Source organism: Podarcis tiliguerta, assembly GCF_965153285.1.
Source record: "Podarcis tiliguerta genome assembly, chromosome: 5".
In the NCBI taxonomy this organism is placed as follows: Eukaryota; Metazoa; Chordata; class Lepidosauria; order Squamata; family Lacertidae; genus Podarcis; species Podarcis tiliguerta.
In genome coordinates, this window is record NC_139538.1 from 45,934,121 (window position 1) to 45,955,066 (window position 20,946).

Consider the following 20,946-nt stretch of genomic DNA (forward strand, 5'->3'; position numbering starts at 1 on the left):
CAAAAGAATTTATGTTGAGGCCCAGCAATAAAAGTACAACAGTTATTTTGTTTTATATGAGTATGTAACGGAGACAGGTTTTTTTTGTTTTTTAAATAGATCCATGCCCATTTCTTCTATTATTTCAGAAAATAAGTGTCAAGAGCAACTAGTGTGATGTGTTGAAGTAACTGGTAAGCTTTATCTCAGAATCAGAGAAATGCAATATTGAGAGTGAGCTTCTACTCCTACCTCCAGCTGTGAGAAACAGGCTTCTGTATCTCAAAAGCATCATCAAACGGTACATCAGAACCAAAGAATAACAGCACAGAATATACACGCCTCAGTTTAGGACAATTTATGCTCTGGAAACTAGCATTTTGCCAGGTACATTTCAAGCTCCTGAGGTTCCTCAACACATAAACTTACCTTGCATCGACGCATTCAGTTTATGCTAGTACTGCATAACTCCTTTCTTCATTTGGCTATGCAATATATTTCCATTCCATCCTACTTTCTCATTATCTTGCTTATGGCTAATAAGGCCCGACACTTATGAGCTATGTTATTCTTCCCTGCAAACTACATTCTACCATTAGGAAACAAAGAACTCCTTTCCACCCACATCTATACCATTCTGCTTGTGTGAAGAGGCAAAAGAAGCAAAGCAAAGTTTGGTCACCCCACAGGGGAAAATATAGTGCCCTGCCCACAGCTTCACTTGTGCTCAGCAGGGATAGATTCTGGAATCCATACCATGGTTTATAATTCCATGGTTGAGCCCATGTTAGGAAAGGTGCTTCTGAATACGTGAAGAGCAGAGGTGGAGGAAGGGGGTGCAGTTCGCCCCGGGTGTCACCACTGAAGGGGGTGACAAAATGCCAGGCAGCACTCACCGCGGGGCCTGCAGCACGCCCAAGCCATGCATCTCTCCTAGGAGAGACACGGTGGCTTAGGTGCACTGCAGGCTCCACGCTGCCCAAACAGTCCACCCGTTCCCTTCCCCCCAGCTGTAGGGTGGGTGAGTGGGAGGAGGCAAGCAGATTCTGGAGGCCTTGCAGTGCGCCCTGCCCCTATGGACGGCTCACCCCACCATCGCTCTGGCCCATGGGCGGTTCTCTATACCCCTGGGCATGCCTCCCCAGGCACCCAAGTGGCTTCCTCCGCCACTGGGGAAGAGTATGTCTTTCACTCATTACTGAACACCACCACACACCCACATAAAGAATGATTCAGACTTATAGGTAAGGATGGCAGAAGGGCTTGTCAGGTGGGCTTCCTTCTGTCCCCCCTTTAACCCCTCATCAGAGCACAGACTCTTGCCAGGAATGCTTTTTGCCTTAGTTCTCTACAACAAAAGTTTTGTCTGTTATTTTCCTAACAGGCAGCATTATACATACATCACTTTGTAATGCACATTATTTATGTTTTCATTGATTTATAATTGCAGCTGTTCCATCAGGTGATTCACTGCTTTTATTTTTTCCTCAACTCTTTTTTACTTTGTGTAAGCGGTTTTGCTGATAGAAGCAGACTCTATGCAATCCTAACCTTGTCTACTAGGAAGTAAACTCCACTGAATTCAATGGGGCTTGTTTCCAAGTAAGGAGAGTAGAATTTCAGTCTTATTCTGCTGCTTCTTGTCAATTTTAAAAATCAATTGAAAACATCGTGGGGGGGGGGCAGTTTCCACATGCAACAAGACTCTTTGATGTGCTGCAAAAGGCTAGCAGGGTCATTCCTCTGGAAATTCATTAATTTTGAAAGGGAACACATAAAAAGTAACTGATTCATAAATATTGGTTGGTTGAGATACGCATGCCTATTATGAGGAATAAGATATGTAAAAATACATATATTTCTACATCAGTGAAATAATCTGCTTTTAATACCAGGATTGAACTAAAATCCCCTCATTTTTCTCTATAAAAGATATAAATATAATTCAGATTTCCCCACCACCTCTCATCTTTGAGATCACCTCTTTTTCTCTCCCCTGAAAAGTGTTCTGTCCATGGGAATTTTCACTGCCATAAACACATTCCAATGTAAGTTTACTATTGCTGCTGTAGATAGAGTGCCTAAATTTATAGGTGCTAAACACTCACTGTAAATAAAGTCACCAAGAATTGGGATACACAGATGCCAAACCAGGACATATCCAGGTGGAAATCAGTACAAATGTCCAGGAAAGTCTGGACGTATGGCAGCCAATGGCAGCTGAAAAACAGCAATTTCTTCCGTGATTTTGCCAAAAAATCTCGACAACTTTGGGTTCCCCAAAAAAGTTCAACAATCTTTCTACCTTTGAAGGTAACCTGGAAACTACAACTAATCCAGAATGCGGCAGCCACACTGGTGACTGGGAGTGGCCATCGAGACCACATAACACCAGTCTTGAAAGACATTGGCTCCCAGTATGTTTCTGAGCACAATTCAAAGTGTTGGTGCTGACCTTTAAAGCCCTAAATGGCTTTGGTCCAGTATACCTGAAGGAGCGCCTCCACCCCCATCATTCTGTCTGGACACTGAGGTCCAGCGCTGAAGTCACAACAAAGCAAGCTTTGCAACAGAGAAGTAAGCACTGAATGTAGCTGCTTGGTCACAGTAGATAAAATATGCAACATTAATACAGATATTCCTGGAGGGAAAAACAAATGAGAAGTCCAGGCCACAGCCTGCAACTTAGCTTTTACATTCTCAGTAGGCTACTACATCAACAAATCTTCATGCACCTCTGCTCAAATTTAGCAAGCTCTTGTTTAATAATAATAATAATAATAATAATAATAATAATAGGGTGGTTTTGGGGTTTTGTTTTGTGGTTTTTTGTGTGGTTTTTTTGCCACTACCATTCTGGCAAGACTATTTCAAAGCTGCACTCCTAATATTTATACACTGCCCTGATCTCCAGTGCAGCATTATTAATGGGGAGCTTAAACCTATTTGTTCTTTAAGACTTACTCTAATCAAAACTGTGCTCTTCATTTCTAAGCAGATTTGTTGTTGCTTCTTGTTCTCCTTTTTCCAAGACTCTGGCTGTATTTCTCAAAAACTGGGCTCCCTTTTCATATCACTTATTTTCTTTGCCCAAGAAATTCAATAAAGATCTTGTCAGGTAGAGTCTTCCACCTATTATATTTATTTTTACGAGTGTGAAAAAGTCTATAACTCATAGACAGCAATGGAAGAGAAGTGCCAGTGAGTCAAACTTTTCTTTGCTTTAAAGACACATAATCAAACAGGCAATAAAGATCATCAGCACCTGGTATTTCATCATTACAACAGTTTTTTCAGCAAGGTAATTATTCACTGAAAGTTCAGATCAATAAGAGACACATTTCATTCCTAAGCAGTTGTAAGAACTAAACTTTAACATTTACATATAGCTGACAGCTGCAATTTATTTATATTTTGGGTTGTCAAATGTTTGGGAGCTGAAAGGTGAAAGGTCGACATCCTGCAAACACCCTATGAAGACATCTTGTGCTTTGAGCACCACCTTGGGTTTTTTTGGAAATTCGAGTCCCTATGTAGAATTTCAGGATACAGGAAAAGAAGCTGAGGTAGTCAAAGGCAATTTTGGAAACATTCGTAACATTTTAACGTTGAACATTTTGGTTTAGAACTACTGTTTTCCTTTTGCAATGAGCATGTAACGCTTCACTTATTTCCATGCATTCAGCAGTCCTAGAGGTCAGTGTTTAAACGGGACTTGAAATTGTTCCTCACATTTGCTGAGCTAGTTATAGCTTCATCAATTCTTGGCATTTGTGCTATATTTTGCTATGGGCTCCTCTTTGTAGTCAAAATAATAACTAGTTCTATCTATTTAGCACTTCTACAAAATCCGCAACCCATTTTATATACATTGCATTATTATTATTTTCATAATTCTTACAGCAACCTTGTAAAGTTGGCTAGAGTTATTATCCCAATATTACAGATGGGATGGGACTGAGGCTGAGAGACACTAGCTTGCCTGTAGTACCCCTCAGTGAGACAATGGCTGAGCTGAAAGTTGAACATGTCCTAGCTCATACTTTTCATATTCTTGCTCCCAAACCACCCACATTGTATCTACTTCTGGCTTCCCATGGACTAAACCACAGCCAATTCTGCTTCCAGGCACATCTGTGACATTAACACAGGTCTTCTTCTTTGGTGATCACTCGTAGCCGAGTAAGATTGTCTTCCATAAAAAAAGTTTTAACAATGAGTCCCTAAGTGACTGTGGAGGCCAATTCTGGATCCACACGACCTTCCACAGTGGGCACATTGTTTTCCGGGTGGGAGTTGATCACGGTGTGGATTTGCCAAACGTGCCTTCCTCCTAGCACGTTTCTCCCTTGCGTCCTGAGTTCAAGTGTCTTCAAAGCCCATGACACCTTTGGTAAAGGCTGTTCTCCAACTGGAGCACTCGCAGGCCAGTGTTTCCCAGTTGTCAGTGTTTATACTACATTTTTTTAGATTTGCCTTGAGACAGTCTTTAAACCTCTTTTGTTGACCACCAGCATTACGCTTTCCATTTTAAGTTTGGAATAGAGAAGTTGCTTTGGAAGATGATCATCAGGCATCCGCACAACATGACCAGTCCAACGAAGTTGATGTTGAAGAATCATTGCTTCAACACTGGTGATCTTTGCTTCTTCCAGTACACCGATATTAGTTCGCCTGTCTTCCCAAGTGATGTGTAAAATTTTTCAGACACACAGTTGATGGAATCTTTTGAGGAGTTGGAGATGGCGTTTATAAGTGGTCCATGTTTCACAAGCATATAGTAAGGTTGGTAGTACAATAGCTTTGTAAGCAAGCATTTTGGTTTCCCTGTGAATGTCCCAGTCCTTAAACACTCTACACTTTAGTCAGGAGAAAGCCGCACTAGCAGAGCTCAGGTGATGCTGGATTTCAGCAACAGTGTCGGCCCTTGTGGAAAGGTAACTGCCTAGGTAGGAGAAGTGATCGACATTTTCCAATGTTACACCATTGAGTTGGATTTGTGGCACTGCAGAGGGGTTATTTTGTACTTGTTGGTGCAGCACATTGGTTTTTTGGATGTTGAGTGGTAGGCCAAGCTTTTTGTAAGCTTCTGCAAAGATATTTAGGACGGTTTGGAGGTCATCCCCTGAGCGAGCGCACAATACATTTTCATCAGCATACTGAAGCTCTATGACGAAAGTTACTGTAACCTTACTCTTTGCTTTTAGCCTACTCAGATTGAAGAGCTTTCCATCTGTTCAATATATGATTTCTACTCTGGTGGGGAGTTTCCCTTCAACAAAGTATAGGATCATGGCAATGAATAGAGTTGGGGCAATAACACAACCCTGTTTAACACCTGATCCCACTGTGAATGGTTCACTTTGAGAGCCATTGTTATCTGCAGTTGTTGCTGTCATATTATCATGGAAGAGCCGAATGATGTTTACAAATTTATCTGGGCAGCCAATTTTCAGAAGGACAGGGCATTACAATTTATAGTGTCAAAAGCCTTAGTCAGGTCAATAAATGCCATATACAGGGGTTGATTTTGCTCTCTGCATTTTTCTTGAAGTTGTTGAGTGGTGAAAATCATGTCCACTGTCCCCCTAGAAGGCCAAAAACCATTTTGGGATTCAGGAAGGGTCACCCTATGGCTGTCTATGGATACTACACCCACATGGGCAGGATCTTTCCCACAGTGTCATTTGCACAGGAAAGATCTACACAATTATCAGATAAGCTGTGGGGCAGAATAATATTTATTTTGTTAAAAACAACAACAACATATGGCTGTAGGGTGGGGGAGAGAAGTTACATCTCCTTCTCCCCCCTATATTCTCTACCAAGACCAGGGAGTGAGAAAATTCTGCAGGGTGCTCATTTGCAGGATGTGAAGCCCACTTGCAAAGGAGCACTCCGCACCATGCAGGATCAGAGCCTCCACTGATAAGAGCAACTGATCAGGGACAGACCTGAGTCAAGGAAAAAGAGCCAGGTGGTGAATATCTTGGATAATAAGCAAAGGAAGGTGGGGGCACCACTCCACTTCTGAAATCCATGGAGGGTCATTTTTCCATTCACTTCCTCTCAACCATTTACTTATCCTCATTATACATCTCCATCTTAGCTAGTGGGTGAGTTTTACCATTTGTTTTCTCTCCACATGGAAGAGGAATGCAATAACTTCAGGCTCGGGTGGGCAAAACTCTCTGTAGAGATTCACAGGTGCTCAATATGTGCATGTTTATGACTAATGATGCTTATTTATGGATGGGGTGATGATGTTCTTTCTCCTTTCCACGAACCTAATCACAAACAAGAGCTAGGAATATACAACGCAGTCATTCTCTTTGTGATTTTATCTGTAAATTTCACCATCTATGGAAATTGGGATAGGCTAGCTATTTGCGTGTTAAAGTTCCCAAACAGCCCTTGAAATAATTCACAATAGATACAGAATAATGGTTTAAGGTTTTTGGCATAACTTTGGACACAACTTTATTGATTACAGCATGTGAGTGGTTGCTTAGGCATTGGTTCCTGACTAGCTGCACCTGACTTTGGCAGGGCAGCACTGAAGCCTGGACTCTGGCAGACGTCAGTAAGGGAAAACAATCTGGGGGAAGTCTGAGCTGAACACCAGTCTCTAACCTCACCCCAAATGCTCCCAGGGGCTCTGGCGTGGCCCTAGCCCCTTGACAGGGGTTCAGACAAGAGCAAAGCGAGCCCCTGGATTCCTTTAATGGAATACCCTTGCAGCAGCAACTTCTAGGGGCAGGCACAGCCAACCACATCCCCTCCACCAACCAATTGAACCTAACCGCCAACCTTACAAAGTTGTGATGATTTGTTACGCAGTAGGCAGAAACCAAAAGGCACCAGTCAATCAGCCTATGGCAAAATTCCTACTAGGCCCCTGCTCCAAAGCAGATGACCCCATGCCAGCATAGCAAGGTCAATAAGCCCCTAAATATAGGGAGGGTGGGTAATCCTGTGCACGCAGCGAAAAGAGGAAGCTCAATGACACGTGCAGGGAAATAAATAGCCCCTTGGTTGCCAATCACTAGCTCCCTGAGCCAAATTCCTTCTCCAACAACAGAGGGGTGACCAATTGGGAGCTGAGGCCATCCAATCGTACCCCTCCCAGCAGCAGCAGGGCAGTTTGGGTGACCTCACCACAACACGTTCTCTCTGTGATGGAGGACACAATTTCCTTGAAGGTGGGGTTTGGGCCTGGTTTCATATAAATGTAAAGTCAGAATTCAATAAGAGTTTCAAAGTGGCACCCTGCAGCAAAATGTGTCTGGAAGTAGGATGGATATCCCAGAGGCAAAAGAAGTGGAGGAGTTTTTAACAAGAACTTTTTGCTAAATACAATGCAATAACTTTGGGATCCCAATGGAGAACAACATGCCAAATGGAGCATATGCTTCTCTGGTCACATCAGGAGGCAGAGATGTTACACAAACAGCTATGGCTTGCTCACACAAGATGCCGGAGGTCTGGACCACTGCCTTGGTTCATTTAGATATAAAGTCCCCTTCGGTTGTGCTGGCAGCATCATCTTTTAATTACAGAAAATTCAAACATTTTGTTGTGCAGGCACTCTGGCACCTAAAAGCGCCATTCACCCGCCTCTGTATGGCAGTAGGCCATCTATCCCCAACTCCTCAGAGACCAGCCTCTTCAAAGCTATCAGCAGTAGAACATCAGCCCTTACCCCCTGAGGCTCTAACCTTGACCCAGACTTCCTTCCAACTCCAAAATCCATTTGAAAATAAAAATGCTTCATTAACTTCCAGTTGCACAGAGCTCCAGAGAAGCTGCCAGCCAGCACATCCTTGCTCTATGGATAAGCTATGAGATGTATCCATTTTTAATCATTATTTTTCCTGAGCTGTTCCACTCCTCTGCCATGGTGTGTGTGTGTGTATGTTTTCTCAGCCAGATGATTTTCCCAGATGGGCTGTTGTACTGTCATTTTGATTGGCAAGTTCTACATCAGCCTCCAGCAGATGCCCAAAGGGATGAAAAGGTCTGAATTGCTGATAAATACTATGCTGGACTCCACACTATCTTGGTTGGCTTCTTCTACCTGAATACACACATCAAAGCCCAGTCCATCAAAAGGGATCGATGTTTTAAAAGGTACTCAGTCATAGATTTACCCATGTAGCCAGCATCTGCAAATAAGACTGTGTTTTTTTAAAATGAGCCTGCCTGTCCATATTAACCTAAATTAGTCATTTGTAGCATACTGATGGTCTAAGGGGCAGGGGGGGGTCAATTTCTTTTTTCTTTTTTAAAAAAGAAATTTTCCAGTTTTCAAAAGCTTTCCTGATTCTTGCTTAGGGACTATTTTTTAATAACTGAGAATGACAGACAAATGAGTATTTGCAAGTCTCTTTGTCGGGGTTTTTCATTTGCTTCTGTGGGATGCTTCTCACATAACAGCAGCCTCCATGCAATCACATGGGGAGCATTCATTGTGTGAACTAGGGATGCTTGTTTGCATCATGTCAACTGTTTCCTCAGCCCCATCAGTGGCAGCCAATAACATGAACTGGGGGCAGGGAAACACATGTGTTGGAGAGCAAGGGATAAGTAACCTTCCACAATGCAGGAGTGAAAATGAACTTTCCATTTGCACCTGCAGTTTGTTCTTGGGTGTAATGTGTAGCTCTACCCCTGAGATAAATATAAATCAAAATAGTTTTGTTCAATATAGCCATTTCTAATACATTGCAAATAGTTAGCATCAATAAGTATCATGGATCCTGTAAGTATTATGTATCCCAATGTCACAATTTCTAGCCTCGCAAAGCAGGGTCATACAAAGTCGACCCCCACCCCCAACACAATCACTCTATTGGCCTCACATTCACTTCTGCATGTCATCCTCCACGTCTCAATGGATTCACGACTTCCTTGCACTGACCTCATGTCCATTTGCTTTCCCATCCATCTCTCTGTCTCTTCCCATTTACAGAATGCTCCTCCACTCACCGCATGAAAGATGACATTCAAGGTTTGTCATTTTTATAGCACTGAACCATCTGGACCACAAACTGTCTCCCCTCCCTGAATCCCTAAGCAAATGACTTCTTTTCTTGCTTACACAATCTGGCCTTATGGTTACTTTATCTTTTTCCCAAAGACTGAATCTTCCCATGAAAATTTCTGGAATAATCCGTTAACCACAAATTGTCTGAAAGTTCACATATAAAGAAAAATTGTGTTTCAAATGGGACATTTCAGTGAAAAAGAGACCTCTAGCCAGCTCTTAATAATAACTATAGGTGAAATTCATATAATAGGTCGAAGTTAAAATCTCAGGGCACTATGCGGAATGGACTGTTACTTTTCTTCTTTTTTTATGAAGATATTGATTTCTACTGGAACTTGAAAACAATTTTCCAGTGAATATCCCACATATCCACACCATTTAGATAAGTATTTTCAGGAGGGGGGAGGAACCCAGCAATAATATGACAATAGCTTCCATAACAGAAGCTTTGAGATGAACATGTATCCATAAACCAAAGTGTCAAAGGGATAATTAAATGAGGGCAATGGCTGGGTCAAAAGGCAGTTAAACTATACAGCTTGATATTCAAAAAATATAGCTTTGATCTTACCATCTAGAGTATTACTAAGAAGTACCAAATGCTCTGAAGATACCTCTTATTCACTCTAAGAGTGCGGGGAATCTGATTTTAACAAGTTGGAACTAAGTTTATCCATTTAAAGTTCTGCCCTTCTGGCTTGCCAAAGGGGCTTTCCAAGCTAGCTATGTTCATCACAAGAGCTTCTGAAAGACCCAATACAATTTATAGCAGGGATATAAGCAACTTAAAGAAATCTTAGCTTGAATAATGGTATGGATTTTAATTGCTTAATTTATAGGTTAGATTTATCAATAAAGTCAGAGGGGGGAAAGTACATAGGAACAAACCATAATTTTAAAGGGACAGATGTTGTGTAGAGGATGACAACGTGTCAGGTTCAATCATAGAAGAGATATACCTTCCTGTGTGGGAGAAAAAGAGGATGTCTTTCCAAAGGTGTCGCCACCCAGCCTTGTTTCTCTCCCATCTTAGTACTTGTGTTACAGTAGCTACAAGCTAGCATGGAATGCTTTTGTGATCATGACAATGAATTATTCAAAAGCTCTGCATATATTGTCAGTTCAGTTCTAGCCATGTATACCAACCAGCAAGATTCAGTCTAGTGTAGTGAAAATGTGTCAAACTAGGGTTGGGGAGGGCTCAAATTCCCACTTAGCTATGTAGTTCACTGCCTGCATTGGGTTATCACAATCTCTCAGCCTAACCTATTTTATAGTGAGGTTGTAAAAACAAAATGGATGGATTCCACCCTGAATTCCTTGGAGGAAGAACAAGATTAAATACAATAAGAATTCACTCAGATGTAAAGTGTTTTTGAGTTCAATGAGAATGGCCTACAAGTGTGCAGGTGATCATCAGAGGACATGAAGGAAAATGGCTGTGGGACTTTAAAAAATGAATATTGGTATAAAGAGAACTACACAAATGTACAATACAATACAATACAATACTGGAGACTAAATGTTATATTCATTTTTAAGAATATTTAAAGACCTTACCACAAGACCTCAAAACCCACAAATCAAACTGATCAAATTACCCTGCCAATCTTCAAAAAGATCACCCAACACTGAAGAGGTGGCTTTCTGGGAGCTGTGTGATATGAAATTGCTTGCCTCTTACCAGTAGAATCTGTTTGGTGTTACATTTTCCTGGAGTAGTAGCCATCTTCTTCCAAATTCCACTGAACTGTATAACTAATAAAAAGAAAAAGGAAAAAAGAAATCAAGAAAAAATGCAATCTATTATTCTTCTGCCAGTGACTTTGTTTAATTGTACATTGACAGTATGACAATAAATGTTGAATAGAGAGAAAATTACACCTCATCAGGTTAGTTTTGTGAGCCGTCTTCTTTTATCAAGTTTCCTCTCCACTTCATCAAGAGATCATACCACAGCTGAGGTTGCTGTCACTCCTCAGTGGTTTCTCAGTTGTGACAGCTGATAATGACAGTACTGAATACTTTGCTGTCATAGCTGAGAAAACGCAGGCAGTGAGCGCAAGGCAAACAAAGGTGGAGATTAATCTCACTGAAGTGAATCCCAAACCTGTGAACTATATTAGACACTATTTATCCAGGGAATACCCTTGCTGTTCTTGCTTCTGTTTTTGAGAATGGATTCTGGGCTATAGCAGAAAGTGAGCTCATTTAACATGTTCTCTCTTGTCACATCTGCTAAGTATGTAACCAAAAGAAAAGAAATCTCAACATACGCTTCACCTGAAATGCAGAATGCAGAAGAGGTGGTAGGCAATGCTAACAAACATATAATTACTGCAGTCTAATTGATAGTGTTGTCACAATGGCAAATCTACAACTTTGTCAGCTTCATAGGTGAAAAGTCTGGAGATCCTGATCTTAGTTTGCATCTGGTAAAAGTGGCAGAAAATACAGGCTGGGAAGAAATACTTAAAACTTCTCATCATGTTCATGAGAGTGCCTGGGAGAAACTAAGATGTTGCAAAAACATTTCCCTGAATATTGACCCATAAATAATAGAGGGTATTTCATCTTTCTAGTTGGATCAGGTTGACTGTGAACTACTATGGGATTTCAGGGGGTTTTTTGCTTCTCATTTGCTGGTTAGGAGATGAGAGGAAAATCTGATGCAATTAGGCAGGAAGGAGAAGAGACTTATTTATTTCTACACATTACCCAGGAAAAACACACAATGAAAATAAGCTTGGCAGAGTAAAAGTGAAGTCTGGCAAACCAGTGTTGGGCACAGCCATGCCAACACCTAAAGTCCCCTTGACTTCCGTCAACTTATTTTATCTAACTTTTCAATCAGATATCAAATACAAAACAAAAAGACAAGACAAAACAATATGCTGGAAATAAAACATGTAAAATATAGCAATGTTAAAACAAGCACAATGTAGCTCTGGTTGTCTATCACAAGCACCACCAAAAATAAAGCCACAAGATCGGTGGCTCCACAGGGGTGTGGAGATGATAGATTGAGATCTACTGATTAGATTTGTAGATAATTTGCAATAATTTTTGATTGTCAATTGTTTAACAGTGCTTGTCTTTTGCACCTAGACCTAGTAGTGGGGTAGGAGAGCTGAAAATAATGCCAATATATTTCCCATCTGGCAATCTATGTGCCCCTTTGAATTCAGATAGTACAGTGGTACCTCGGGTTACATACGCTTCAAGTTACATACGCTTCAGGTTACAGACTCCGCTAACCCAGAAATAGTACCGCAGGTTAAGAACTTTGCTTCAGGATGAGAACAGGAATTGTGCTCCGGTGGCATGGCGGCAGCAGGAGGCGCCATTAGCTAAAGTGGTGTTTTAGGTTAAGAACAGTTTCAGGTTAAGAACAGACCTCCGGAACGAATTAAGTAGTTAACCTGAGGTACCACTGTACATGGGTTGACAAGTCTAAAAAACCTGGGACAAAGGCAATGTATTTAGCATTAACTCTGAAAGTGTATACTTGATTCTGGCCAAACTAAGCCTTCTAGAGCAAAATATACATCAGGAGGCTCTCTCTCTCATATACTCTCCAATATACAGATAGCACATACAGTAGCAACAGATTCCTTCCCCTTCTTTGGAGTACTTGCTGTGGGATGGATCTGATCTCATTCACACACACACACACACACACACACACACACACACACAAAGAGAGACAGACAGACAGACAGACAGACAGACAGATATCTTTTTGAGGGGAAGTGTAAGTAACACTGAGAAAGCAAAGGTTAGCAATGGACATGTTTCTAGACCTCAGCTTGGCCATAGGACTTGTCTGCCAATTTCTTTGTGAGATTTTGGTAGGACTGGTACATGTTTGGTACCAACAAACATGACATTGATCACAAAATATAAATGCCACTCAAGCTAGGCATTTTTAAGCCTATAACTCACATAAATGGATTGACCATGAAAGAAAATGTGGCTTGTCAAATTATATCTAGTAAGTACTGAAGCATCACAAATATGGCTTGAACTAACAACCCAGGTAAATTAAATATAGTGTTCTCAATTGGGGGGCTTTGTCAAATGTTTGCTATGTGGGAAGTGCCATTATGGATTGGGAGAGAACAGGTGGACTGGAAGTAAGAAACAGTGATGTCAATCAGGCTTTTGTTCCACCAAAATGGACACTGACATCTTTTTTCCTTCCCATTCTATCCTATTGCTGCTTGATAGGCAGAAGTGAGGCTTTTGTTGTTGTTGTTAGAAGCTTTTACTTAATACAACGTATTTGCCCATGTAAATCCTTCCTCATCACACAATCTTTCCCCCCACCCAGAGCCTAAATATTGATAAATCCCCATTGTTGCATCAAACTGTATAATGTGCTTACCAGATGCTAAAAACACTTACAATTTGATAGAAAATATTTTTTTGGCAAACAGCAACATTTTGATATCATCATCAGTTTCTTTTCATTCTTGTCCAAGGACAGAAAATGAATTTCAGACCAAGCAGAAACTGAATAAAAAGTCAGGGTCATATCTCCCTGTTCCTTAGGGAATAGTCTTATTTCTTCCTTTTCTACTCTCTTTCCTATATTATGGAGAAACTTGTATTTCAGATAGACATATGGCCTGGATTCTCAGTGACTGTAAATTGTGTCCCCACTTGGCATGCGGCACACTCTGCTCTCCATGAGCACTATAGACGACTATTATTTAACATTTACTATTCATGAGCTGTACAGAATGAAGACATGATGTGTTCTCTGCTGGGAAAGTTATCGATCAAAGGACACAATCCTTCACCACATTTTATATATAATGAATTGGGGGGGGGTGAATAGGATCTGTATAAGATCTTGCATAGCCCCCATTCGTTTCCATGGGATTTATACATGATTTATTGGCACACTGTACTCAAAGTAAGGTGGGGAAGGGGAGGTCTGAAAAAGATGTGCATTTTCTGTGCTGTGGATGAGTACAGAAGAAAAACGTATAATGTCCAGTCAAGTATAAATCTGGTCTATATACCTATCTGCCTATATGCAACAGGTTACATTGGTCAAGAAGCAATTATGGGTACAGAATTCCTCAAATAGGAAGGGGTAGGATATGCTTTTTGGTTTTTAGTAAACATATAGCATTCTGGGTTGTCCTAAGTCCTATTTACACGTTACTCTCAAGTAGGGCATATCCATGTTGACTTTGGGAAGCGGTTGTACTTTTATCCCTTGTCCACACCATTGGGTCTTCTCCATGCAACAAGAATGTGTGCACACAGTTGTTTGCAGAGAAATTCACATGCACAACCACTTACTTGCGTGCTGAGGTTGCACAAGTTTTCATGGAGGCCTCACATTCAAACAGGTGTTCATGCATCAAAATTTATCTGCAGACAACCACACACAACACACAGTTGTTGCAGTGAGAAAATCTGATAGTGGAGTTAAAGGCTAGAGATTATTTGCCACCTGTCTGGAATATTTCAGTTAAGTCAGTACCATACTTAGGGCAGGACCATCCCAATGTTGTTAGATTCCAAACCCCATCGGTCCTAGCCAGCATGACCAATGCACAAAATTAATGGGAGTTGTAGTCCAGAAACATCTGGAGATTTGCACGTTCCCCACTCCTGATTCAGCGCAACTATCTAGAAGGAAGTTCATAGAAGTCAAGTTCCCCATTTCTTCCACCCTGTACAGCCCCCTGTGCCCCTGCAAAGCTTATCCAGAGGGTATTGTGGGGGGTGTCTGTCTGATTCTGGGAGGTTCTGTCCTCCCACAGCAGTATCCCTGGGTACCATCCCACATTTTTAGGAGGGTCTCCTGGTTATCTGTAGAGGTTTTCTGGGGCAACCAGGTGGCTAATAGTGGGGGGAGTGAAGAGGAAATATCTCTCCATGAAATTCCTTCTGTACACATATCTAAGGATCCAAGAAATATACTGTTATTACCTCCTGTTTCCTGACCTAATTGGCAGTTCTGCCAAACCAAACTTTGATACCTCCACAGTCGATTCATTAATGTATAAAATCAAATGAACGTAGGGGAAAATCCAAACACTTAAAATAGCACCAAGAAATTTGTCACACAGCACAGAAGCTATCAATATCTTTCCCTAGCTACCTAGGAACTTATTTATTTATTTCTCATGGAAACCACTGATAGCGATAAAACCTTCAGATATCCATCTAGAGGAGAAACAGTCATTTAAAATGTACTAAGATTAACATCCTGGCAATTAGTTTTCCTGTGGTGTCCCTTTACAATCATCATTAAACATGTTCAGGGAAAAGTATCTTCAATCAATGCTCTTTTCTCAAATGCTTCTCTTTCCTTAAATATAGTGGCAGTTTGATTCTTCTTTCTCAATGCATCTTCATCCTAAATGCTATGTATACAAGTACAAATTAAAAACAACTTCATCAAGCACTACTTTTGCACCCAAATGTATATGAATCTCTGACTCGGGTATCAGCCCTACCATAAGCAACAGCAACAGCCCCAAATACTCAAACTGCTGGGCTAGATCAGGTTATCTCATTTAACAGTGGTCAGTAAGAGAACCCTAGCAAATTGATAAGCATGATATACTGGAGATAACATCCCTTGTTGTTTATCCCCATTATTCAATACTGAAAACTAAACAAGAAGACTGCATTGTAAGCTGTCATGGTTCTTATACATTGATAGATCTGTCCATTGATAGATCTTCCCCCAAGGATAAGAACCAGTGTACATACTATACCTGCTACCACATGGAAAATGCATAAAATAGCGCACTCACAAGCATATTTAATCAGAAGTAAGTCCTACAGGGTGCAATGGATCCTACTCTCTAAGTAGGTGTAGGATCAAAACAAAACATGGTGAGCCATGAAATGGCTAGACAAGTGGTGGGACCAATTTTCTCCAGATCAACACAAATGATTTGTAGTAGCATAGAGGCAATTTTGTGGTAGTGGTGAGCCATTGAACGTGACAGACATCTTATCACATGGAGCAGCTTTCCTACAAAGAAGTCATTTCCAACTTATCATCCTCTAGATATAATGGACCACAATTTTTGATGGATAATTGGACCATCATACTTCCATTTACTATATTGCGGCCTTTCCCAACCCAGTCCCTTCCAGATTTTGGGGCCACAATTCTTGTCAGCCTTAGCCAGCATAGAACATCTGGAAGGCAAAGGGTTGGGGAAGGCTACTGTAGAGTAAATGGAAAAAGCCGCCAAGGGGCTATTACCAGGTTGGGCAGAAACTCTTAGAAAGCTTTTAAGAAGGTACTGGTAGCTATATCATGAGGCTAAATGAGGCATTTGCCTCAGGTATCATGTGAAGAGGGTGGCAAATTTGTTGCTTTGCTTGTTTGCCTTGCTGTCCCCTTCAACCACCCAGCTAGTGCCATCCGCCTAGGTGTTTTTTTATTTTTTTGTTTGTTTATTATATTTTGTTGGAAGCTGCCCAGAGTGGCTGGGGAAACCCAGCCAGATGGGTGGGGTATAAATAATAAATTAATTTTAAAAAAATAAGTAGAAGTATATGGCACTCTGGAATCACTTCATGCTCTCCAGTATGAGCCTCACTTGCTCATCCCTTCTTGTTAAATGCTTTGCTACTGCTACCATGGCAACAATGCTGGCCACATCTCAGTCTCTGGCTCTCCTTCCCCACAGTCTCACTCAGGGCTGGGGGATCCTTCAGAACAAAGCATTATGGGTAAGGTGGCCCAGAAAATTGCCTGCACTGTCAGTTTTCTCACCATGGTTAGAAATCCTTTTAAAAAATTACTTAAAAACTTTAAAGTTACTATAGTAACTTTTGACAAGTTTTTGTAATAATGGAAAAAGAATAGTTAGCCACTTCCTGGCCATCTTGTCCAGAATGCCTGCCCTTCCTCATAGTGTAAAAAGGGGGAGGGGGGCAGATGCTGAGATATGGCCAGCACTGCCTCTGTGTCAGCGACAGCAACACAGTTAAGTGGTAAGCCAGGGAGAGAGGACAAAGAAGGGCCAGAGATGCCCACCTCAGGTAGCACAATGTCTCATGTAACCACTGGACCACATTCCAAAGGATCCATCCACCAGTTACTCAGAATGATGAAAGATAACATTCTGGGCCAGCTAGAATCAAGCTCTGCAGCAACTCCATTAAAATATATATGTTTCCCTTGTTCTATAACTAAATGTCCTCCAGAATTAAACGACTATATTTCTGACATTTTTTATTTCAGTTTTTCCTATGGAATCTTGATAGATGTTTTAGACTTTTAGAGCCATCAGGCTGTCTGCCTCGGTATCATCTGTTTGCCCCCCCCCCCCCCGTTTATTAGGAGTTGTTCTTCTATTCCCTACCACTATCTAGTTTATTTTTTTTCATTTATTTTAATATGTGTCCCAAAACATAATGTTTAGTGAGGTGTGTTAAGAAAACGACTGATGGATGCACTCTGAGGGCACACTTTATGACCTAGTTTGTACACTATAGTTTATGGGCAAATTAAAAGAAAAATGCATTCTATCAGTTGTACCTATTGCAGAAACGCATAAATGAAGGGCAAGGCAGCAAAAGACAAGGTATACATATATTTGTCATGGTTCAGTCTCAAGAAAAACAACACCTCACCAAGCTCTAAGACTATGTTTGCCAACTGTAAACTTAGTGACATAGAGGCAGTTTCTCAGATGGAATCATTTCCCCATCAAAGACTAGCAATGGGGAGACCATCTGGATCCAATACAAAATTAATAATAAAAAGTGATTAATTTTGCAATAACAACAGCCAGATGGTTAGAATTAGTTGCAATTTCCAGGCCGGGTGGGGTGGGGTGGGGACCTTCTTCAGATCATTCTCCCTCATGGGCAACCTCCCAGGGGGAACTGGCCAGCTGGGATGGGGGGGGGGATTCTATTCTGTTCACATTTAAAGCCAAATTTACCAAATTTGCACTTTCCATAACAATATGAGAATTGAAAAATAGCCATCCATCAAAATCTGCACTTGTCTGTGATGCATATCAGGGGAGATGCACATGAAAATGAATCAATTAGAGAAAAGAAACAACACATTATATTAAGGGAAATTAGAATCATAGAGTTGTATGGGGTTCTGGGGGACATTTAGTCCAACCCCTTGCAATGCTGGAATCTCAACTAGATCATACATGACTAATGGCCATACAGTCTCTGCTGGTGCTTGGGGGGGGGGGGAATTGTCATCGCGCTACTCCTTGGTGTGTGGAGTACCTCAGGGTGCGATACTCTCCCCGATGCTTTTCAACATCTTTATGCACCCCCTCGCCCAGCTTGTCCGGAGTTTTGGGCTGGGTTGCCATCAGTATGCTGATGACACCCAACTCTATCTGTTGATGGATGGCCATCCTGACTCGGCCCCAGACCCACTGGCCAGATGTTTGGAAGCTGTCGCTGGATGGTTACGTGGGAGCCGGTTGAAGCTAAATCCTTCGAAGACAGAGGTCCTGTGGCTGGGACGGGACGATATGGGATTGGGGGGGCAACTCCCATCTCTTACGGGGGCGCAATTAGTGCCAGCACCGTCCGTTAAGAGTTTGGGTGTAATCTTCGACACCTCCCTTTCCATGGAGGCGCAGATTGCAGCTACAACAAAGGCGGCATTTTTCCATCTCCCCCAAGCTAAGCAGTTGGCTCCTTACCTCTCTCGCCCTGACCTAGCCACTGTGATCCACGTGACGGTCACCTCCAGACTGGATTATTGTAACTCGCTCTACGTGGGGCTGCCCTTGAGACTGACCCAGAAACTCCAGCGGGTGCAGAATGCTGCAGCGAGACTCCTTACGGGGTCTTCGCTGCGAGATCACATTCACCCGGTGCTATACCAGCTGCACTGGCTCCCGGTGGAGTACAGGATCAGGTTTAAGGTGCTGGTTTTAACCTTTAAAGCCCTATACGGCCTAGGACCCTCGTACCTACGGGACCGCCTCTCCTGGTATGCCCCACAGAGAAACTTACGGTCTTCAAATAAAAACATCTTGAAGGTCCCAGGCCACAGAGAAGTTAGGCTGGCCTCAACTAGAGCCAGGGCTTTTTTGGCCGTGGCTCCGATCTGGTGGAACACTCTGTCACAAGAGACCAGGGCCCTGCGGGACTTGACATCTTTCCGCAGGGCCTGCAAGACAGAACTGTTCCACCAGGCCTTTGGCCAAGGCACAGCCTGACTCCCTCCCTCGGCAATCTTCGCAGAGCTCTGGCCCAATGGTTGCCAGTGGCTTGAATTAATTAATTTTATAAGGAATGATTTTAGAGTGTTGTTTGTGCTGTACTTTTGTACTGTTTTATTGTTGTTAGCCGCCCTGAGCCTGGCTTCGGCTGGGGAGGGCGGGATATAAATAAAAATTATTATTATTATTATTATTATTATTATTATTATTATTATTATTATTAAAAACCTCTAATTAAGGAGAGTCCACCACCTGTCCTGGGAGTCAGTTCCACTGTCAAACAACTCTTATTGTCAAAAAGTTCTTTCTGGTGTTTAATCAGAATCTCCTTTTGTGTAACTTGAACCCATTGGTTTGGGTCCTCCCTGCTGGCGCAGGAGAAAACAAGCTTGCCCCATGTGACAGCCCTTTAGATATATGAAGATGGCTATCATATCTCCACTCAGTCTCCTCTTTTCCAGGCTAAACATACTCAACTCCCTTAACATATACTCATAAGGCTTGGTTTCCAGACACTTTTAGCATCTTGGTTGCCCTCCTCTGCACATGTTCCAGCTTGTCAACATTCTTCTAAAATTGTGGTGCCCAGAACTGGACAGAGTACTCCAGGTATAGTCTGACAGATATTTCTGTGCATGTATATTAAATCCAGAGCAGCTGACATCCATGTGAGCCATTTCCCATAGTCCTCAATGTACTACACGCATGCATGGGAACTTACATGGCTTCACCTGAAAACCAGTGTGATGACCCCATACTGCATTTTCTGGGCATCTTCTTGCACATTAAAAATCCCAAGACAACATCCATTCATTAGCCCCACTTAGAAGATTAATTACAATGACCTACTTCTGTTTAATCTTGCTAGATTTCATGCAGTCAATTGCACATTGAGATTAATGTTATCTCCCCACAATGCACAATGCTTTGTTTGGACTATTACATTTTAAGTTATTTATTTCTTGATGGTTTCAGCAGATTGTACTGTATAGGGTTCAGGTTATGTTGCTCTCTACAGCTAAGAAGAATAACAATGTAGCATACATACCTGTTAACCTGGCAAACTGAGATTGAAACAGTAATGAGGGACAGTTCTAATGGGCAACATTTACCCATCACATTATCCAGTCATTAAAAGGTTCTCACTATACTTGGAGAACTACTATTTGTTATTTCTCCCCCCCCCCCCCTTTGCATACCTTTCTCTCTGACAAACACCAGTTTACATAGGTGAGCAATTCCTCTGTCTACCTTGATTTATAAATGCATCTATTTTAAAGGTGCTTCTTCCCACTCGGAAGCCTGATGGATTCACAATGCAAACTTTGCCCATCATGGACAGCTATCCAAGTACACTCTGTTTGTTCTCTGTCATAAGGGATGTTCATTGCTCAAGTTATAAAGCCTTGGACGGTGTCTATCATGGAAAACTAGTTTACATTTTAAATAGCCACATAAATACAAGAGCTCAGGTGTTGAGGTAATGGATCTCTTAGAATGCAGTGAATTCACCTGCTACACATAGGGGAAGGAAAGCAGAGAGATAATAAAATGAAGGTTTATCCTTTTAGGTGGAAGAACCCAGCTTATCCAATGTATATCTGGACCAGGCCATAAACCAGATCTAGATGTAGAGATTGTATTCTTAGCTCAGGATGCCAGTGCCTTGAGCTGGACATCTAACAAACCAGTATTATTTCCCTTGAACAGGCACACCTG

General features: G+C 41.7%; 1 protein-coding gene across 8 annotated transcripts in view; it reads right to left on the minus strand.

The window, feature by feature from the left end:
• SORCS1 (sortilin related VPS10 domain containing receptor 1) overlaps positions 1-20,946 on the minus strand; it is a 424,966-nt gene that overhangs the window by 167,506 nt on the left and 236,514 nt on the right. For all 8 annotated transcript variants that reach the window (XM_083441628.1, XM_083441634.1, XM_083441632.1 and 5 more), the window contains exon 5: positions 10,713-10,786. In XM_083441628.1, the coding sequence (XP_083297754.1) occupies positions 10,713-10,786 (74 nt within the window). The remainder of the gene's footprint in view (positions 1-10,712; positions 10,787-20,946) is intronic.